This window comes from Nesoenas mayeri, assembly GCF_963082525.1.
Source record: "Nesoenas mayeri genome assembly, chromosome: 2".
In the NCBI taxonomy this organism is placed as follows: Eukaryota; Metazoa; Chordata; class Aves; order Columbiformes; family Columbidae; genus Nesoenas; species Nesoenas mayeri.
The window spans coordinates 146,639,662-146,662,646 of NC_137543.1; the positions used below are offsets into that span (position 1 = coordinate 146,639,662).

Genomic DNA, 22,985 nt, shown 5'->3' on the forward strand with positions numbered 1-22,985 from the left:
CGGGTTGCTGAGCGACCCCGCCGTGCGGCGGCAGAGGCGGCGGCTGCGCGGGGTGGCGAAGGGAGCAGCGACCCGGAAGCTCTACCATGTCTAGCCGCTTCCGGGACAGCTTGGGGCCCGGTCACTGCCGGCCGTAGGGGGCGGCCATTTTCCCCAAGAGTGGAGCCGCGGGCCCTCCTGCTGGCGGCGGCGGCCACAGCGACCGAGCGGCGGAGCCTTGCGGGCGGGCACGGCCTCTACGTCGGGGCTGGGAAGCGGGAGAAGCGCCTGTAGTCGCCGCCGCCGTCCCCGCAGGGAGGATGTTTTCCTTCTCCACCGTACAGCCGCAGGTGAGGGGCCCGTTGCGGTGCGCGGCTGGCAGCGGTCGGGGCCACTCGGTGTCCAGCGGAGGCCGCGGGGCGGGCGGGGGCGCTCGGGCGGGTTGCGGGCCTGGCTGGGGAGCCGAGGTCCCCAGGTCCCGGCTGCCCTGTTTTGGAGGTATGGGGGGGCGGCTCGGGCGCTCCGGTTTCGCGGCGGGGAGGGAGCGGCGGGGGCTGCAGCGGACAGCGCTGCTGGTCCGGGAACCGGGTGCGCAGGTGGCGGGCGGGGAAGGGACGGGAAAAGCTTGAGAGATCTGAAATGAAGCTACCTGGAAATGGCGCTTTTTAGTTTCTGTTTTCATAGTAGGAGCAAGGGGCGTGCTGTTAATTGTCACGAGTTGTTGTGGAAACGAGAAAGACATTACTTAAACCTTAGAAGAGCTAGTGGAGGAAAAGCGCCTGAATTATTTGTGAGGTAGAATAGCCTGGATGCAATCGGGAAGTTGTCTTTTATTAGATGGTGAGTTGGGTAGGACTGGTGCGTTTTATGAACTTTGACTTGGAACAGTGTTTTTAATTTTATGTTTTGTGCAAAAGGTATTAGTATGTGATAGTCCTGTTCCACATTGGGATTTGATTGTTCTTTCCAGATGTGGAGAATGTATCAATTGCTTTAGTTAGTGTAGTGAGATGACAGAACTTGTAATTATATTTTTAGAAGTGCGTCATTCCATCTTTTCATAGTGTGAAATGCAGGAGGAAGGTTTGGTTAGTGGTTGGGATGCTGGCTGTGACCACTAGAGGCTTTATGGTTTTACCACAAACTCTCAGAGTTTAATTATAACTTTAGATAATTAATTCTGAGGCAGTTTTAATGTCTCAGAGCATTATCTGTTTTGATCTTCTGTCTAGTCAAAACAGAGATGAAAGTTCTTGGGGAAGGACATTCACAGGCAGAGGCTTAATCAGGTATTGTAATCAGCTGTGGTTCCAGCAGCAGGATTTGCACCCCAGCTCTCATCCCTGCTGATACGTAATGAGGTGTTTTGGAAGTGTTGGAATTATTTGTACCATATATTTACAATAGACGTAGTCACGTGCTAAAGGAGGAGCCCTGATACGCAGTGCACCTGGGCTTCTGTGCTGATTTCATGAGGTGGTGTCACCGAGTTGGCTGAATGTTGTTGAACTGCGGAACTTATTGTGATATGTGTATGCACTTTGTGTAGGTTAGTGTGATGCCTAGGTATGGTGCTAAAGTGGGATCCATAGGAAAGAAACATGAAGGAAATGTTTAGAAATAATTTGTATAACGCAGGAAAAAATAATAGATATTTAAAGGTATAAAGGTATGAATTTATAGATGAAAATAGGTGTTGTTTGGAAAATAATGCACAAGTAAATAGTACTCTAAGAACAGTGATCTCTGAATTAGTAAGGTGTTGAGAAATCCTCATGATTCAGTGCTATTCAAAAGCGGCCACTGACTGAGCTTCTTGTTCTGGTTGGTTCAAGGGGAAGCAGTTTAATGAGATCTGTTGCTTGGTATCTGTCCAGGGTTAATCTAGAATTTACTATGTTATAATATCTCATAGTAAAGTCTGAAATTAAGGCCTACTGCTAAATAGATGGAATACCTCATTTAGCAGTATTTTTCTCTTCATGAGCTTTAGTTCTGTTCCGTGGTTGTGCTGTGAAGTCTTAACAAGAATGGTGATATTAGTTTTGGCTTGGCAGACACCAAGACAGGCTCAGGATTATTTTAAGTGGACATTTCTTCCAAATAAGAGGAAGTTCCTGAATGACATATCAGCAGGTTTTAAACATTTGAAGAGTTGTTGTCACCTTGCAGACTTGTCAGCATAGAAGTTGTTGGTTATTGTTTTTTCTCTCTTTTTCTCCCACTATTGATTGTGTTTCCTTTTTTGTGCCTTTTATTGCTATGTTGGTAAAATAACCCCACACACCTATTTGGAATGTAAGTTAACTGACTGTGATGGGGATGTGGTGGCTACAAGGGAAAAACATTCAGTTTCACAAGGCTTTGTATTTTATTTGCATGAAATTATTATTAATTTTGTAATATTTGTCAGAAGACAGCGACAATCCTTTTTGTTCTGTCTTCTGGTTGCAGAAGCACATATCTAACACAGCAAACAAGTGATACCTTAAAAAAAATATTCTGAAGGAAGTATTAAGTGTAGTAGCAATTTTATTTCCCTGTTGTTTTAGCTAAGAGCAATTATAAGAAGTTGTCTATTATTTTTGTGTAACTAAACACTGTCTTAAGTGCGAATTGAGGGCAGTCTTTGCATTTCCTAAGTGTTGATAATCTGTACCAATTTCTGTATTTGAAAAATCGAGTGATTATTTTCTTTAAATGATGCTTATGTTTGAAAACCAGGAGCCTCTCTTTTTTTCTCTTTTTTTTTTTTTTCCTCTTCCAGACTGTGTGAGCTTCTAATTTGTCATGCGTACTTGAACTTTCTTTTTCCTTTAAATAGAGGTATCAGCTGACACTGTGGTGTTGAAGTTGAGTTCATGTGGTTTATTATGAATTCCTCGGTTAAAAGTCAGGGTTTGGAATGGAGATGTGTTTAAATAGTTTAAACAAGTTTTCTGATAAACAAGTTTATCTGTTGTTTTTTGGGTTTTTTTTTCCTCCAGGCTACTGTTCCCCTGAGTCACCTTATCAATGCCTTTCATTCACCAAAAAGCTCCACTACTGCCAGCAGAGCATCCGCACAGCCTGTCCAGAGGGACACCTCCCCAGAGCATGATCCTCTCAAGAGTGAGGTACTAAAAACCCTTGGAAAAAGTGGGGGTTTGCTTTTAACTGCATTAAATCTGAATAATATCAGTCTAAGTGAATTTAATATTTGACTCATTTTATAAAATAATATGATGTGACTAAATGAAACGATGCTAACACATAGAATGTAACTTTTTGACGGAATTCAGTTGGTGCTTTGGCAATAAGGATTCTATGAAAATACAGCATTTCATTAATTAGGGAAAAGCTAATAGTCTCTAGTAATTTGCAAATGAGGAGGTAATTTGTTTTCGCTGTCAACATTTCTTGCTCTAAAGTAAGAATAACTTTTTGGTTAATAAAACCCTTATTGTCTTTTCACTCTGAGTTCTAGCAAAGTTTGTTTCATTACTGCTTGTGAGAAGATGGACTGTAACTTAAAATATGTTGAGGGATTTTGAGGGACTAAATAGCATATTTGCATGTTTTCTTATTTTTCTATTAAAATGTCTTTCAGTATCACTAGGTATTTTTGGTTCTTCACATTGGAAATCAAAATACAGGAAGTGCAAAGTAGTATCAGATCTTCCCACTTCTCTTTCAACTCATTTTGTACAACAAGTATTAAAACTAAGAACGTTTGAGACGAAAACCATGAAGTCTCACTAACTGCAGAACTTTGGGAATCCGCCTGGATTGTACTAATAATTCATGTGTTCTGATTCTATTGTTGAGGGTTGTTTTTTTTGGTTGATTGGTTTTGGTTTTTTTTGTCATTCTTTATTTCCTTCTGGTGATAAAAATTGATTTCAGCGTGAGACCTGGATTATTGAACAAAACTAAAAGTATGTTTCTTTTATTCAGTTCTGTATTTGTCGTTCCACTCAGCAGGAGAATCTGATCTCTTAAATACAGAGGGATTTTCCCATTTAATATTTTCTTTCTAATTTGTCATGCATCTGTTTGCTTCCTCCTACCATGATAAAAGTATAAAAATAAGAATTTTTAAAGTCTTTCTTAAACTATTTTTAAAGCAAGTTGATTAGACTGTAATAAACCTAAGCTTAAATAAAGATTATGCTCAAATTTGAAATCAGCAAATACTGACATAGTACATGCAGTTCTAATATTGAATAAAGTTGAACTATTAGAATGGCAAGAATCTTTATTTGAGAATGTGAAGCCTCTGCTGTGAAGTTAAATCTGTATTTGGAAGTAGTAAGAGTAGTAAACCCTTCTGAAGGGTCACAGAATTTATTTTTTTATTTATTTTTTATTTTTTTAATCTGTCCCTCTTAGCATTTCAGTAATTTTCCAAGCAGTTGTTTAGCTGAAGTAGGAAGGCTTGATAGGCTTGATCTATTCCTCTAATCCACGTGCAAAAGTCAAATTATGTTTAAAAATGTGTTCTTACTTATTTTAAGTAAAAGTGGGCCAGAAGCAATCTACCCTAGCCTTTGAAAGAGAGTACTTTTTACCTAAGAAATCCATTTTAAGCTATAAACTTTGAATACTGTATTCTGGATGCATCTAGGAATCTCTTCTAGAAAGGCTTCTTTTGACATTTTATTCAATTTTTTTTCATGTATTTCTTTTTATCGGATCTAGTTTCACCTTGAAAGTAGATTAACATAAGGCTTACGTAAAACAATTTAGGAAAAACAAGAATATAATCCATAATGTTCTAATAATCAAAAAGTAAATAGTTGTGCAAATACATTTAGAATAGAATATTTACTACTCAGTGAAGAAGTTATTGCAGAAGCAATATCGACAGGCTGATAGATATTTTAAAGGGTTCAAACCAATACATGTTTTTAAAACATAGTCTCCCATAAAAAAAGATTTTTTTCCTATCTGTAAAAAACAAGATTAAAATTACTGTTATTTAGGTTACTTAAGTAACTCGAGTATATGTGCTTTACCTCCTTTTTTTTCTGTAGTTTCTTTGTAGGAAATCACAGATCCCAATACTTACCCTTTCTCCACAGAAACTTCTGCCTTTCATTGTGTGTCTACCCAGCTCGTAGCTTTTTATGGTTTTAATGCTGGGTGTAGCTTCTAAATATGCAGTCTTTGTGCTGCTGCTAAATCTGCACTATCTTCAAACAGGCTGTCCAAAAAAAAAAACCAACATTGGAGGGATTTTTCTGTTTGCTCACTTGGATGAAATACAATGGGTGGCTATCGCTGTCCAACTTTCCCCCTTCTGCTCTCCATTTGCTCTGTCATAAAGAGCAGAAAGAATTGGAAAATGCCATTCTTCTGTTGCCTTCTTTAATCAGGGAGCAGGAAGGTGATAGAAATACTGAATTGGGAAGAAACTATACTTGTCATAAATGTACTCTAACAATGAAAGTATCAGTGTATGCAAATGGAAAAGTTATTCTGCATTGACTGCAAATATTCTTTCTTTAATCGTCCTTTCATTCATTGTCATTTAGAAAAACGTTATTTCAGTCTGAATTGTAAAATATAGATGCTGTATCAAGCCAAAAAGTTAACTCGATTATTCTTTTTTTCCCTAAGGTAAATTTTAAACATTTATTTATTTTGCAGTCTGTACTTAAATTAAGAGATCTGGGATTGAAAGCTAACCAGTTCAAAGAGTTGGTGAACAGGTTGCTTCCTGGCTTTGGTGCAGAAAACAAAGTCTCTTCACAGTGGCACACATCGTACATCTCTGCTGAGTCCTTCTTTGAAAATAAGCATGGTATGTGTCAGAGTAAAGTGCTTAAGAGAATTGGTAAGCATTAGATTAAAAAGGTGAACATAGTTATTCTTTAATCTCTGATGCTGTAGATAACTTGTAGTTTAAAAATCTTTAATAAAAAGAGTATTAATATGTATTTTATTGTGTACAGGTTGTCCCTAGAGTGGTGCTTTTGAACCCTGGGAATTTTAGAAAATTTAGCCCAGATTTTGGAATTGTTTCTTCAGATTCAGAGATGAAGTTGGCTGCTATTGAACTTGTCTGAATTCAGCTGTAGTACAAGTGCATCGTCTCTTAATTGTGAACCTGAGATTTGAATTTTTCAATGGTTTGTTGCGCCAAATAGAAGAAATCAGCTTTTGCTAATCTACTAGTGTAACACAGTCATGAACATGTCCAGTTTACTTTATTTTTTGCTTGAAGCAACGTTACACAAGGACATTAGAGAGGAATTTGGGATGGCAAAGTTTTGATGGTCCATGTAGAGTATTTCATTTCTGAAATAAACCAAGAGTGGTTCCTTACAGTTGAAGACATTTTGTTGGTATTAGTCTAAAATGCAGGAAGCAAGGCCATTGTAAGTGCTCGAGAGTGTGTTAGAAGCAGCAAATAGCTGACATTTGAGATAGTGCCTATATAGTGTTGCAGCTGGGAGAACAAGCATAAGAAGAACTTCTCAGGGCTACTATGGTGAAAAAGTATTAAATCATATTGTGCTGTGAGACAAAAAACAATTAGCCCAGAGGCAATTTGCTCAATGTGAAGAACGAAGCTGCAAATCCTTCAAAGCTTCCATAGATTAAGATGGCAGCTCACCAGACTGGTGGTTTCATTCACAGTTGTAAAACAAGGTTATAGTGGAAGACTGCCACAGGCAAGGGAGGGGCTAAATCTTCAAGAAAGTGCTTTTGGTGTAGGTGACACTGCTTGCTATGGAGGAGTGTTACTGTTGATATGTGTATGTTGTGCATATACTTGAGCTTAAAGTGAGGAGAGTATTTATATTTTTTTAAAAGGATGTGTTCATAATTGTGTAGTATTAATTAGCCAATATGCAGTGTTGTAGAAGAGTGCAAAATGCACAGCGCTGTAGAATTTATAGCTAATATTTTTTTCTCCTTCACATAGTTCCTCAGTATTTCATTAATAAGTTTGTAAGCTGTTATTACAACCATATAACTTCAAAAAATTTAACAGGAACACTAGGTTCTTTTTTTTGCTGTCCTAAGTGTATCTAACTGATTTAATAACTTCATCAGAATATGTAAAATAAAGAAAAAGACCGCCCTTTTTGTGGTTACATCAGATTCTGAATTACTGTGGAAGAGAGCATGTATAAGCTTGGCCTCATATTTTTTTTTTCCCCTTCCCTCCTCATGTCTCTGTTTCTTAAATAATTCGTACCTGCTAAATGAGGATTTCTTTGATCTTCTTTCCCTGCAGTCTATAGCGTGCTTGAAATAGTATCTCCTAATAAGTAAAAGAGCAACACAGTAAAAAAGTTATTTATTTATTGTTTCTGTGTTGCATGAGGACTGTACAATTAAGTAGACTTAGTACAGTTTAAAATGTTTTCCTACATTATACATAGTCTGTTTTAAAATGCCTATGAGCAACCTGTTCTTTAAAGCCTTTGAAACTGAAGGGTTGGTTGAATGCTGGTCCTTCAGCTTCCTGAATGTCTTTGGATTCCTGTCCAGTCTAGATAACTGGATTCAGCTCTGTATAGGCAGGCAGAGTTTTCCCTCCCAGATACAGCTTCAAATTCAAGATTCTGGGTACCAATATTTTTGGAAGTTCTAATTAGAAAAAAATTCTGGTATACTGCAAAGTGTCTGACATAGGCTAATACAATTAAGTTAACTATCTGTGTACTGGTAATGGTCAGTTTGTTTAATTACAGATGCCTGAAGGAGCATAGTAAAATAGAACTAACATTTAAGAAAGAAAAATCAACCTATGTGAGAAGTAATGTTTAACTGCCATTTAATATAGGGTGTTATTTATACTTTGCTTTATCTTTTTACAGGTTTCGTGGATGTTTTCAGTGCTTTGCGCTCATCTTGTTTGTACAGACAGCATCCTAATCCTCTCCAAAATTTCTGTTCAGATGTTCGGTGTTGGCCAGGTATAAACCAATAAACTACACCATTTTTAATCTCTATAGTATCTGTTTAATCTGGGAGAATATTTTTACTTATGTCTTAGAGGCATCATTCAGGAAATACTGGTAGGCTTCCAGGAGGAACTTTATATTGATCTTAACACTTTAAATCATGAAGTTATTTTTGCATTTGAGTAGTATGTTTCCAGAATTAAGTTACTAAACATGGTGTAACTACAGAATCGTTTTCAAATATGTCAATATTTGAGGATCTTATTTTTAAAAGATGATAGATGAACTGTCTGCTTATGGAATCAATAAATATGTCGAATCTGGTATTCATCCAGGCAAAATTTTTAAGGTGCTTGGTGACTGGTTTAAACACTTCTGGATGTATGATGGGTAATAACAGGGCTGCGTTAACAAGAACATAATCAGGAGCTCAGGAAGTTCAGGTATTGTCTTCTGTTCCATTCTTCTGATGCTACATGTGGATATTGTGTCCAGTTTTGTGTCCCATGGTTAAGAGAGAGAGGCTGACAAAATGGAGATAGCTCAGTGATGGGCCACAAGGCAGGGTGCAGATTGTTTGACATTTAATTTACAGGGAAGCTGAAGGATCTGAGGTTTTAAAGTTAGCAGAAGAGAAGGCAAGGAGTGATCTAGTTGCTCTTGGAGCCATATTAGTTACACTTCTCTTGCACACCTCAAAGAAGGGGCAAATATTATGAGTAAAAGCAAAGGAAGTTCCTGTTTGAAAATTTTCCCAATGAGAATGGCTAAGTTTTGAAACAGGTTACTTAGAGAGGTTATGTTATCTTAATCCTTGGAGATATTAAAAACTGAGTTGGATGAGGTCCAGAGCTACCTGACCTGGTGTTGAAGTTAGACCTTTTTTGAGCAGGGGTTTGACCAGATCACCTCCAGAAGTTTCTTTTCTCTGGTGCTATAATATGATAACAGAAGGCTTAGTTAAAACTCTATAATTGACTGGTATTGGTGACTATTTTAAAACATAGTAGAGAAAGAAGATAAATAATCTTGGCTTTTGTGATTTATGTGATAAAATCTTCATTGCAAGGTTTCTGATGTGATAGAAGATGGACACATAATTCTGTAAGTTCACTGTGACATAGAGTGCTATAAGGTCACTGTGTTTAAGTGGTCTCATTTCTTTTGTCAGTTCTGAAGTTAACAGCACACCTCAGCCATTCCAGATCTCCTTGGGGCACCTTATAAAAGCTGAGCTTTTAGCCAGAGCTTATTTTAGAGGAGGAACTTTCATTCCCATCCTTCTGGATTAGCTTCAGTGTGTTTCATGTTTGTCAGCCTGCCTGGATTTAATTTGGCTGTATGTCTTTTCTGTTCCCTGTGACAGTGGTAAGGCAGGCCAATTATCTATAAGTCACAACGTGAACTCCTGATTATTTTAACACAAAAATTTATGGGTGGTTCGTGATCATGTAACTATCTGTTTACAGTACTAAAATTGGTTGCCTCATTTATGCAGTTTATTGTTGTTAGATCCAGAGGTGTCGGTCATACAGTTTTCTGTTTTTTACGGTTTTGGTCAGGCATCTTAAACAGATTGCTCTTTGCAATTCTCATCATTTTCTACTGTGGATATTTTGGGAAGATTATATTCAGTTCAATCATGATAGTCTTTTTCATATAATAGTTTCTGAAATCTCTTTGGCCTTTTTCTTTTGTAGTGGTAGTAATGGATAGTTTTTAACTTTTAAAATTTGTTATTATTGTTTTAAGTTTACATACAATCACGGACCTTTAAGACTTTGAGATCAAGAGCAAGACGTCTGCAGTCAACATCTGAACAACTCACAGAAACAAGAACCTCACTTTCTTCGCTTTTGAAGGTGAACACAAGCAGCATTATGAAGTTGTTTTGGGCTTATTCAGACCATCTCTTTCTCTTGCATGAACCTTCACAATTTACCAAGGGTGTTTTGTTCAGTAGTGTGAAAAATTTTCTTAATTCTAAACTCCAGCTATTGGCAACGTTTTGGTTTTTCTTATTAATAAGCAGATTTGCTTCATATATCATCAATATAAAAGTTATTTCTATTTTTTTATGATAGTAGTATCAGTGTTCTACATTCTAGAAATAAAATTCTTTGTATTCTGTTTTCGTGGCTTTGTCAAAAAGAGCTTGGAGTCACATGAAGTATTAATTTAAACAAACACAGCTAGTTTAACATAAGAATGTGTATTTTTTTTAAGCAGTTCAGCATCTGATTGTTGCTTTAAGAATAGACTTATTTGTGGCTAGTATATTTTTAAGATACAAAAATTCAAACTCTATGTTTTTATGGGTTACAAACACACTTCTGTACTTTGAATTCAGTAAATAACTAGCCAGACTTGAGGCAGACAAGCGTTTAAAAAAACTGAGTTACCCTAGGTATTCTTTGCTTCTAATCAGTTGTACAGAAGTCAGGCTAATTAAAGTGTTTGCTCTTATTGTGTGTGTAAATTAGCTTTGATAGAGCTCTATCAAAACTGTGCTTATGAAGATGTTTCACATTTGGAAATACTGTAGTTTAAGTTGATTTCACAAAGCAAAAAGCTTAAGCTAACAACTCCCCCTGAATCTGGTGTACGAAGCCGCCTGTGTGCAAATCTGCCATAGGCTGCGTTTGCTGTGTGGAACTGGGGTCCGGGTGGGCTCTGAACTGGACCTGTTCAGCAAGAATCAGGGTGCCCCTGTGTGGAGCCATTGTGATTCCACACTTAAGCTACTGCCTGGTGTCATCTAACTGACCCGATAGTGCCTGAATTATATGCTGGTTTTATTTTATTTTTTCCCCTCACCCATGCTAGTCAGGTAGTAAGTTAACTCTGTACTTGAACTTAGAGTGGTGTACTAACACTGCTGTGGAAAATATTTTAGGGCTTTTTCCTGAGAAAGCGAAGAATTGATGTTGAAAACTTGGATGCGCTAATGAAAACAAAAAACATCCCAGAGGCACATCAGGATGCTTTTAAAACTGGTTTTGCAGAGGGCTTTTTGAAAGCACAAGTATTCCTGCAAAAAACACTTGGTAAGTTGCCCTAGTTTGTGTATTGTTGCATTCAGAAGGTAGTTTATTTCAGCCTGTTTAAAAACTTTTCTTTGTTTTCTTTTGCAGATTCCTTAAGAAGATCACGTTTGCTTTCTTTCTTTCTCTTAGTTCTTTGTTTTTATCTTGCTGTGTATTCATCATTTTTACCTGGGAAAGGCTCCTTTTCTGATGCTGGTTAGTTGACTCTTTTCCCTCACTCTTTCACTTGAGTTGTTTCTTCCACTAAGTTTAGCACAAATTTAATGTGTTATGATGTTATGATTGTTTTAGTGTAACATTTCAATGTACTAATGAGAGAGAAGAGTTATTTACTGCTTTTGGCTACAGCCTGTCAGACAATAGTGTGATAACAAAAAAGTTGTCTGTTAGTATAGTTATTTTAATTCTCTTGGTGAAACAATTACTTGGAAACAAGCAGAGAAGTCAGACTGTTCACCAGTTATATATTTGTCTTTGAATTTAGATGATGTGTTACCTAGTTGAGCAGTAGGCAAAATAGTTTGATTTTTATTTGTAATCACAGCCTAGTTTATAGGAACTAGGTATTTGCATGGCAGAATTATCATCTTGAGAAATCTGTTGGAAATAGTGGAATGATCAAAGGCTGAGCTAGTGTAAATGCAGAATTTTGGCTTCGTGCTGTCACCTGAGTCTCAAGAAAGTTAGAATATGTGCAGAAACAGTGAGGAAGAACTTGTGGCTTTGTGTAGCTGCTTTTGGATGCAGGGCTTTCAGCACTACAAATGACTAAAAAGCACTTAAATTACTGAATGAATTTCAAATATTTTAAAGGTTTGTTTGTGGTGTTTGGTTTTGTTTTATTTAGGTTTTGGGTTTTATTGCGTTTTTAAGTAAATCATGTTCTTGCTGGACACTTGCAAATGGAAACATGCCCTTTTAAAAGGGCAGGTGTAAACCTAGTAGCCTAATGGTATGCATTCAAGTGCAAAGTTCAGTCTTGGAATGAAATTACTTAATGTGTACATTTGTTGTTCATCGTCTGCTGTTTGCTATTAGTACGCTTTCGAACATCGAGTATCTTTGATGCAGCAGTTGATCCGATCCAGTTGAAAAGTGTCACCTTTGAACATGTAAAAGGGGTAAGTTCAAAAGTGAAGTGTGTGAGTTCTTGCTTAACTAATCATAGTGAGCCTGAAGAATGTCTTGCTCTGTTCAAGAAATTTCTTTGTACGAACTGAAACCTTATATATATATATATATATGTATTGACCACTCCAAGGTCAAGATCAAGGAAGGTTTTAGCTACTCTTGTTCAATTGTATATGTTGCTAACCTTTAATACTTTAAGAAAGGTGCGCTCTTGACTTGTTCAATCACATTTTTAAAGGCTAGAATGGCAAAAGGTGGGCCATAAATATCCACGTTAATCTATTTTTTGCAGAAGTTGACCAATACAAGAAGGTGACAATGCCATTTGATTACTTCTCGCTTAGTACTGTCTGTTTCAGATATGTGATATTAGGACAGGAGATACGGAGATTCCCGGAAAGACATGGGCATGTCACCGCTGATGGGATGGCTTTATTTTTTTATTCAACTCATTCTTTGGCTGTTGGTGACAAAATGAAGACCTCACCCTCTCCTTCCCCTTGGACAAACAGATAGAATTAATCTCTTTTTAGCCAATTAGACTATTATCTTGATGTAGAATTTTTGATTTTTTTAATTTTGTTGTTCAGATCTGATCTTGAGCTGGTTGTTCCTTTAGTAGTATTAACTTTAGTGTGTACTTATTATTCCTGTGAACAGTTCTGGGAAATAGGTTGAGTAAAACTCATGGACACTTGGTATCCACACAAATCTTGTAGTACACTTTTATCTCTTATTTCTGTGGTGTATTTTTGATCAATACACAGTTAGAGACTTAGACTTGTCTCTAATGTAAAACTCATAAAAATGATGCAGCATTTTATAAATGCTTAGTTATATTTTGTGCCATGTTTTTAACATGTAGGTTGAAGAAGCTAAACAAGAATTGCAGGAAGTTGTGGAATTCCTGAAAAACCCACATAAATTTACTGTACTGGGAGGTAAACTTCCAAAAGGTAAGAATCATTGCTCAGAAGTTAAAATCACATATAGCCATGGCTGTCTTCGTAACTTCGTTCTGTACTGAGTGACAAATCTATAGCCTAGCTTCTGAATGTTTTTTCCTTTAGTTAGGGAATAAAAAGAATAAGTAACCAAAATGGGCCTGAGTACTACTGTTAGTTTTAGTTTGTATTTGGGAACAGTCGTGAAATAATATTAAAACATAGGTCCTAGATTTCCTTGTTTGTCTAAAATATTTGAAGAACAAATGGATCTTTGAAGAGAGTTGCAAAAGCTTCTTTATTAAAGGATACCCTTAAGTGAGGTACTTGGGAGTGGGGAAGTGGGGCTGAGGTGGTTGTGTTGCATGCTTCCTCTCTTACCTTCAGCTCCCTAAGTGTAAATATTGATTGTTACTGCTTACCCTCACAGAGCGTTTGAGGTATCTGGGATAGACAGAAGCAGCAAAGATGCTTGGGTACATCTTGCTTTTGGTAGAAATTCAATAATAACAGTAGGGGTAACCAGCTGTGACAGTGCGAAGCAGCAGAGTGTAGATTCCAGGCAAAAAGCCGTTCAGAAATCAAACCTGTGTTTATCATTTTTAGCAGCCACCTTCACAGGGTTAAGAATCAATATTTCTTTGAAGTGCCAAGTAAACCTTTTAGGGATGATGTACCAAACTACCAATATTTTTTCTAGTTTGTAACTGAACATAACATAGTATTAAAAAAAAAATTACTGATAAAGTTACGCATAATTTGTGCTGATGCCTTTTTGAGTACAACTTCATGTAGCCCAGCGGTCTTTAGGTCTGTATTATTTTTCACCTCTTTTAACTGTCTCTGTAAGGGTATATTTTTTTTTTAAAGTGAATAGCTTCTTGTCACCAGAGTTTTTAATTATATTTTACTGATAAAGTTATGCGTAATTTGTGCTAATGTCTTTTTGAGTACAATTTCATGTAGCCCAGAGGTCTTTAGGTCTGTATTATTTTTCACCTCCTTTAACTGTCTCTATAAGGGTATATATTTTTTTTTTTTTAAAGTGAATAGCTTCTTGTCACCAGAGTTTTTAATTCTATTTTACCTTTTCTCAGAAAGATACATAAGTTTAGTCTTGAAAACTTAACCCATAGCTTCCTGTCACCAAAATTTTTAATCCTGTTCTACCTTTTTTTTAATCTGAGAAAGATGTGTACGTTTAGTCTTGAACACTTAAAAGCCATTTTAGCATTATGTTAGGTTATTTCTTCTGTACTGTGTTCAGCACCTTGTGTGCTTGCTAACTGCTTCAATTCAGAAACAAACACTTTCATTTAAAAGGATGTTTCAACTTGATTGTAGTAGAAGGCCAAGTGACTCTGAAATATGTAATCCTGATAAGTCTGGTTCCTGTTGATAGTCTACACTGTTTAAAGTTGATTACTTGGAATTATTTAATTAAAAAAAAAAATCTACTTTCAGGAACAGCTATTAGGGATTTTGCTACTAAACTGAGCAGTAACTTTGTAGAATACTTCAGGCTTCTCTTTTAATTTGATAGTCTTACAAGTCGTTTCCATATGGATCAGAGTGGATCTAGATCTGTTGTAGGAAACTTCTTCAGACCGCAGGTAGTGAGCAGTATCTGAAGTGGGATGATAACGGCTTTTTGAAGCCAAGTGTAAATGATTTCTTCTAATGTATGGAAGTACTACATGTATAAGATGACTGTGCAGGTTTGATGTTTTTGTTGTTTGGGTTTTTTTGTTTGTCTCTTTAGGAATTCTGTTAGTTGGACCGCCTGGTACTGGTAAAACTCTTCTTGCAAGGGCTGTAGCTGGTGAAGCTGATGTTCCATTTTATTATGCATCTGGATCTGAGTTTGATGAGATGTTTGTTGGTGTCGGAGCTAGTCGCATCCGGAGCCTATTCAGTAAGTTAAATATTCATGGGTTTTAAATCTTTTAACATACAAGATTAAGTATTCAGTGTTTACAAGGTATGATTAGGTACAGTTTGGCTTAATAAATAAAATTGTAATAGATCCATGTTCTCCACCCAGGTCTATGAAATAAACTATTGTAAGGAGATGATACAAAATACAACGGATTTCTTAATCTCTCTTACTTGTAAATTGTTGTAGCATGGTAAGAATAAGGTGATGTGGAGATGAAAAATCTTAATTCTCTCTCTGTTGCCTCATTTCAAAAATATATTTCGTGGGTTTTTTGGGGGGGTAAAATCAAGACAGTTCTGGTGATGCTAATAGAACACTTTATAATCCAAGAGTAAGAGAAATAGTAGAATCCTAAATTATGTGAGACATTTTTCTTTTGTGTGCTTCAAATGTCCTCCTGCTATTTTTATTTTGTCAGGGGAAGCAAAAGCAAATGCACCATGTGTTATATTTATTGATGAGTTGGACTCTGTTGGTGGGAAGAGAATTGAATCTCCAATGCATCCCTATTCAAGACAGACCATTAATCAACTTCTTGCTGAAATGGATGGGTAAATATATGGATTCTGAGGGCATAGAAGGTGCTTGACTGACTGGTATTTGGAATATTTGGGTGCATTTTTCTTCCCTTGAAAGCTTTTTTTTTTTTTTTTTTAGTGCTTTTAACGCATTAAAGATGCTCTTATGGCCACTTTCTAGTACTTTCTAGTACTGCCAACAGTAGCATTAATGGCCTTACTGTAAAGAATATAGAAGCTTCTGAGTTGTACAATAGCTGCAATTATTTTAAATAATTTCTCACTTTTTTTAGACTGCCTATATATCTGAAGGAAGGAGTTCAGCTCTGCTTTTTACCAGTTGCTGGGTTAAGTGTTGTCATTCTTGGATCATGTGTTATGTTTTGATAGTGTGTTTTTTTTTCTGACCAGTTGAGGTCATCTGAAATAAGAAATAGAAGTAGTTATTGAGCAAAAAGTGGTGTAAATTCTGTCTCCAAAAAACCCTCCAACATTCTCTCCCTTTTGTCTTTTTCCTGTACAGGTTTAAACCTAATGAAGGTGTTGTTATTATTGGTGCAACAAACTTCCCTGAAGCACTAGATAAGTGAGTATAATGTATTGATAATTTCTACAGAGCATGTATTAAAAACCCAGTAAACACCCCCCCCGGCCAAACAAACAAACAAGAACAACAAAGTTGCTTGTGATAATCTTGTATGACAGCAATATATTAATAGCTGGTTTTTTTCCCCTCTTAAAAAGGATGTGTATTGACCAGTTTCGGGCATTTAAAAGGCAGTTGTGTCAAATAAGGAGAAATAAGTAACATGCTTCTAAGCATCTAAAATTTCTGTAAATTTTTATACTGAAATTGACTACCTGCATTCCTGTTTGCAATACAAATGCAAAATAACTTTTAAAATGGGTTGGTAATAAACATCTTTCATCTGTCTTTTTACCGATAAGAAAATGATTTTCTTTGCACCTGCTCATCATACATAGTCTGGGTCATAGATGTCTTTAGAAATATTACATTTTTTTTTGTTCCTTATGTATATTATCAACAGTTTACTGCAACATTTCTAAGTCATTTGATTAAATTGTCTTTTCCTTTAGTGCTTTAATACGTCCTGGTCGCTTTGATATGCAAGTTACTGTTCCCAAGCCTGATGTGAGAGGTCGTACAGAAATTCTGAAGTGGTACGTTAATAAAATAAAGTATGATCCATGTAAGTAAATACTTTACTGTAATTGTTTTATGTAACAGTTTTTATACTGAATCAGCCCTCTCCTATATTAGTCGTTTATTCCATCAGCATTTGTGACTTTACCATGTGTCTCAGTAAAGAACACAAAAATTGCCTGGTAGATTCCATTATGACAGTTTTCTGAGACACTGTTTCTTTCTAGTCCCAAACAGTTCATGGTGTCTTAAAAATTATGCTTCATTTCTTCTAAAGTTGATTTTTTTTTTAACGTGTTAGTTTAATAGACCATAACTCTTACTTAGAATTCTATCATTTCTTGATATTTCTTCATGATACAAGCTTTTTGGGGAGTAATATGGACCTTAATGGCAAATTTGTTTTTTCCCCACAGCTGTTGATCCAGAAATAATTGCTCGTGGCACAGTGGGATTTTCTGGAGCAGAGCTTGAGAATCTTGTAAATCAAGCTGCCTTAAAGGCAGCTGTTGATGGAAAAGATATGGTAACCATGAAAGAACTGGAATTCTCCAAGGACAAAATTCTAATGGGTAGGATTTTATACAAAAGACATACATATATGTTACAGTACGCGGGGATTTTCTTGTGTGATTAAGACTTTTTGGGGAAAATAAAATGTCTTCTGGTAGTTTATTCTGAATGGAACGCTTTAAGACTGGAAAGTAGTATGTAAAATCTAGTATGGAATACATTAAAGACTTGTAGCATTTTTTATAAGAAAGGTATCATGTTTTACTTGAGCTTAAAGATGACACACACTTGATTTCTTACCCTTCCCCTACTCATTCCTGAAGGAAAGGAGAGAGTAAATTATTAGAAACCTGGAACTTCTGCTCATCTAACTTGTCATGTGGTAACAAAAAACTTAAACATCTGAGACATACACACTAAAAATCTGGTCTATTCATACTTGAGAGAAATGGAGTTTTCTTAGACTGCATCTTAAATCTATTCCTTTAAAAGCAACTTGTCTGTAGAGTACATTGAGGTGCATTTTAAACATTAAAATCCTACATGTAAACATTTTGCACTTAACGAGTGTTAGTTAATTTTGCTTGCGTGATGTTCCTCAGCTGCTTTGTGCTCTGTATATGTAATATATGATTTGTGGTGATCAGCTGTACAACAAGTTCATTTATTGTTCCTCCGTTTAAGGACCTGAACGTAGAAGTGTGGAAATTGATGAGAAAAACAAAACCATCACCGCTTACCATGAATCTGGACATGCTATCATCGCGTATTATACTAAGGATGCAATGCCCATCAACAAGGCTACAATCATGACACGAGGAACAACGCTTGGACATGTGAGTGTTTGTGGAATTTGATGTTGGTTCAGTGTTGTTGAGGGATTTGTGAACAGTGTTGTTTGTTGTAATTATATTAATGCATGTTGCAATATGTAGAAATACTCAGTTATGAGCAATGTCTTGGAAAACTCACTGGTCATCTTTTCTGTGTGATAGAAAGCTTTCTTCACTTTGAAATAAAATAGCATATGCTGGTGTAATGGTTCATATAAACACACATTTCTTTCCTTGTGTGATTCTATTGCAGTTAAAATAGCACCCAGCAGTGAAACTTTGAAGAAGTTTCAAGGACTTGAAAGTAGAAGCACTGCTCAACTATACTTTTAACACAAAAATCCTTTATCAAGTTGTTCTTTGTCCAGAGTGACTTTTGTAAACATGGTCTCACATAGATATATCTCTAAGTTTTTTTCTATTCTGCCTTTAGCTGCCAAGCATTTGAACAGAAAAATATTATGTCTATTTCTGTTGAACTTTATCCAAGTTAATGTGTTCAGTTAAAAAAGATCATCGGCCCGAATCCTCCAGGCAATCCGATTTGTGCTTGGTGCAAATGTAGGGAACAAGGAGAAATTGATTGAGTAGATTGTTTTGTTTATTCTGATGGTAGGTTTAATTTGCTTAATTTTATGTGGTGCTCCTGGCCTGCAGGAGACTATTGTAGCTGGTAGACTTATCACCTCCAGATAACCTGATGAGTGTGTAGACTAGGAGGGGGTCCAGAGCATTCAGATTCTTGCATAAAAGCCTTTATATCTGCTTTGGATATAAACAAGAATATTTTTCAGATTATTTCAGTATTTCTTCAGTTTATTGTTACCTGACCACACTTCTGTATCTTACAGGTGTCTTTGCTCCCAGAAAATGACAGATGGAGTGAAACTAGATCCCAGTTGCTTGCGCAGATGGATGTCTGTATGGGAGGAAGAGTAGCAGAAGAGCTCATATTTGGAAGTGATCACATCACAACAGGTCCTGTTTTGTAGTTAAAAGAAGTTTTGATCAAAGCTTTTGGACTGGCATGTTTAACTTGGCTTCAATAACATAATTTACATCTGTTTGCTCTCTAGGTGCTTCCAGCGATTTTGACAATGCTACTAAAATTGCAAAACTGATGGTGACTAGATTTGGAATGAGCGAGAAGGTATTATCATCAATCCTTAAACATGTATCTATTACACAGAAAAGTTCTGTTCTGTAACTAAAAGCCTGTTTGGCTGTCAGTGATCAGAGACTAAGTTGTTCTGGTAAAAAAGTAAGTGAGCCTTATGACTGGCCCTGCTCTAGAGAGCTCAACTAGAAAACCCGTATATTTGACAGCTGAAAAATGAACTTGCATGATCTTCACTTCATAATTATCTTGAAAGTTACTAATGTCTGCAGAAAATGTTTGTAATAAAACCAAACATTTTGGAATTGACAATAATCTTGGAGGTGAGGTGGGACAACAGCACTGACTTTTCTAGACTTCTAAAGAAACTTCTTTAGTCATCTGTATTACCTATCAAGTGTTAGTAGTCTGGGGATTTTGTTTTGCTTTTTAAATAAGAAAACACTTAATCAGGATCTGTACTGTGACATGTTGAAATAGAACTCTGCACTGTCTACGCTGTTGATGAGCAGACTTCTTGTTTTGCTCCTGTTGCATTTGATTAATGGTTTTATTTGTTTGCACATAGAAGCTATAGGTGCTGAAGCTCTTCCAGTGTGCTTTGTATATTAACTGCAACAGCAGCAAAAGATAAAGATGTTGTTGTTGTTGTTTTTTAGCTTGGTGTTATGACCTATACTGATTCGGGCAAACTTAGCCCTGAAACTCAGTCTGCAATTGAACAGGAAGTAAGAACACTTCTACGGGTAAGATTCTTTTCTCCTTTGCTCTGATACATTTATTTTCAGATGAGTCAAGCATCAGCTTGCTTGATTATTCAGTTTGATAATATGTATTGGTGAAAATACACAGGTGGATGGAAATATTTGCAGGTATTAAATGTAGCTGCAACTTCGAATCTCTGCATATCAAAGTGTTTTGGTAATTGTCATGCGCAAGTAGTGAGAAGCAAGTTGGTGCTCTTAGGTTCTTCAGTATGTGCTTTAACACTTCCTCTTATGTTTGGTCAGGATTTGTATTTTGCCTCTTTGATTCATAGGAAAAAAAGTATGGCTATACATTGTCTCAGATGTGAATGTTTTTAAACTTGCAGCTAAATGGTTTTATATGGATTCACAGGAATGGCCCTATTGGATCAGAGAGTTGCCTTTTCCAGTATCCCATTCCTCACAGTGATCACTATCAGGTGCTTTAGGGAAATGTGTAACATTTCATAATCACAGAGCCTCCAGATCACTGTTCCGGTAATCTGAATTAGTTTGGTACAGGCAGGAGAATTATTTATTTAAAGCATTTAAACAATTAACACTTTTGCTGCAGCTGGTTTTGAACTGACTCAATTATGTCAGAACTACCTCTGATTAGAAGTTAAAGTTGAAGCTGGCAATGCTGGCAGTGTGCATCTACTTGCAGCAACTGGTAACTTGTTGGGTACCATTCAGCTTTCTGAAAGTACATAATAATTTGAGAGTTTTATTAGCTTTTAAAAACTTCAGGCTTTGAGGAATGTCCCTTGAATGCTGTAGCACTGCTCATAAAGGAAAATCAAATCTATTTAATTTAATCAGCAACTTTTCAAATCTTGTAAGCCTTTTCTAAGTCATATATAAAAAACCCAAGGTCTGTCTCAGGATTTTATTTTCAGTCTTACTTCTGCAAAATGCAAAGGTGGCATATTTTTTTTTAATTATTAATAATTATGCTGGCTGGATTTTAATTCTTCATGACACAGGAGCTGTGCTGTCTATGAAATGTAAGGCACAACTTTAAATGTTTGTTTCAAGCTGTATTTACCAGGAAGCAATTTTTAAAGTGGAATCTTGCTGTTGTTTTTGTTTGAAGTCTTAAAATCTCCTTTTACCTTTTTTCAATATTAGGATTCATACGAGCGAGCGAAGAACATCCTGAAGACTCATGCAAAAGAACACAAGAATTTAGCAGAAGCTTTATTGAAATATGAGACTTTGGATGCCAAAGAAATCCAAATTGTTCTAGAGGGGAAAAAACTAGAAGTAAGATGATAACTTCTGTGATACAGCAACTGATAATTTGAAGAATGTACATCTAACAATGCAGTAGTCTTATGCAGCATAGCATTTTTTTCCCTTCCTGATGTGTGTATGGCATTAGTGACACTTTGATATTATTCTGTCTCTTGCGAGCTTATGTTACTCATCTATTTGTTGTGTCTCATTAGAACAAGACACAAAATAAAACAAATTCCTCATCTTCTGCTCCCTATACTCTTTCCACAAGAAGTTATTTAGAAAGATGAATCCCAGGGTTGAATTCAGCATTTTGGTTCATTCAAATGTGTCAAAGCTGAGAAGAAAAACATGCAGCCCCAGTGGTGTGTTTTGGCACAGCCTCCTGGGCCGTGCTGCTACATGTGCATTTGACACTATACCCCACAATGTGTGCTATGGCATGTTTCATGGGTAGTGACAGATTGGTTTGAAAAACAGCAGTATGTTGTCTAACTAATGCTCACACTCTGTTTGAGGCCAGAGATCACTTTTAAAGAAGACTCACTTAGAAACGTAACAAAACATCTCTAAGAATGAGGCAGCTACACAGCACGTTTCTGTTAAAGGGAGTTGTGGGAGCTCTGTGTTAGGCAAAAACATTAGGTTGTGTTTCCAGTGCTTTTGGGGCTAAATACACACATGTATGGCTGAGAGTGAAATATTAATGCTAAACCAATAGGTTAAACACATCTGAGCCTCTTTGGACCATGTTTTGGGCAGAACCATGGCAGGGATAAGAGAAATACCTATGACCTCTGTGCTGCTGACAAGATTCTACATATTTTTTATGACTGCAGTAGATGGATATCAGTGCTTTGACAGTGCTTTTGCACTGCTGGATATTCTACAGAAGTAGTTTCTACTAGTATGGGCGTTAGATAATCCAGATAATTTCTTCAAAGAGGGCAATATTGCTCACTAAAAAGTAGTTCAGAAAATGTTTGAAGCATGTGTTGTTTCAAATAACATTCCCAGTTCTGTTCTACCGTAGAAGTAGGGAAATAAAACCTTTTCTTTCAACCATTACAGAAACCTCTGGAAATTTTAAGATAATAGGAAAAAGTTTTTGAAAACAAAAGCAGTTTCCAATCAAGTGGAAGTGATTGCTAGCAGTTCTATGCCAGTATTATTTTGATCTGGTTTTTAGGAAGGACACATCTTGATATAATCTTTCTGCACAATTAATTGTAGACTCTTGGGACTATAAACTTCTGTTGCAGAGAGGGCCTTTATTAGTGTGTTAATGTGGAAGGTTACCATACTGGGACATTAAAATAGTTGGGCTGGTGCCAATAAATGTGAGTGGAAATTAGTAGCTACACTTAAAACTAGAAGTAACATAGTATTTTAGAATTTTCTGAGTGTAACGCTTGATTATAACCTAGGAGTTTTTTAAGTAAGATCACATGCATTTCTTTTTTTCTTTCAAAACCAAGTTAACTTTCTATTTGCCTATTTTTGTGAGCTTACTATAGTGGCATCCCAGTGCAGTGTGGGAGAACTTCCAAATGTTACAAACCAGTATACCAAATGTCTAAGCTGACCAGTTACAGTTGTACATGTATTTTAGAAATATGCCAACAGAAACAGAAATATACTGCATATTTGGCATCTCTTTTGGAGTAATAAAGGTTAATTTTAATTATGCATATTGGTTTTCCTTTTATTCACTGTAAATTGTTATAAATTGTAATACCAAGTTCCCTACTATGTAAATTTAAATGTATAAAACATTTAAACTTGTAAATAAATTTAAGAATTATGGCAAAAATGCATTCTCTCTACTTAGATTTCTAGGGAATGTTCTCCCTAGAAATTCAGACTTTTTTTCAATTGCTGTTTGAGTAGTGGGACTTGGATGGGAGCTTTTC

General features: G+C 36.4%; 1 protein-coding gene across 2 annotated transcripts; it reads left to right on the forward strand.

Annotated features, from left to right (window-relative positions):
- Nucleotides 1-22,761, forward strand: YME1L1 (YME1 like 1 ATPase). 2 transcript variants are annotated; one of them, XM_080339690.1, is made up of 19 exons: nt 1-329; nt 2,967-3,095; nt 5,611-5,764; nt 7,794-7,892; nt 9,633-9,742; nt 10,777-10,927; nt 11,015-11,122; nt 11,999-12,048; nt 12,924-13,014; nt 14,765-14,917; nt 15,360-15,492; nt 15,983-16,045; nt 16,558-16,670; nt 17,041-17,196; nt 17,822-17,973; nt 18,822-18,948; nt 19,047-19,120; nt 19,747-19,833; nt 20,965-22,761. In XM_080339690.1, exons 1-19 carry the CDS (start codon nt 300-302, stop codon nt 21,106-21,108), a joined length of 2,124 nt encoding a protein of 707 aa, XP_080195816.1. In that variant the 5' UTR covers nt 1-299; the 3' UTR covers nt 21,109-22,761. The 2 variants fall into 2 exon arrangements, with proteins under 2 accessions (XP_080195816.1, XP_080195815.1); XM_080339689.1 differs by having other exon boundaries at nt 2-329; nt 11,966-12,048.
- The last annotated feature ends 224 nt before the right edge of the window (nt 22,762-22,985 follow it).

Coding starts and splice junctions, on each gene's coding strand:
- YME1L1 (XM_080339689.1), top strand. CDS start 300: ATGTTTTCCTTCTCCACCGTACAGCCGCAG. Junction 9,743..10,776: donor CACTTTCTTCGCTTTTGAAG/GTGAACACAAGC, acceptor AAAATATTTTAG/GGCTTTTTCCTGAGAAAGCG. Junction 17,974..18,821: donor GAGGAACAACGCTTGGACAT/GTGAGTGTTTGT, acceptor TGTATCTTACAG/GTGTCTTTGCTCCCAGAAAA.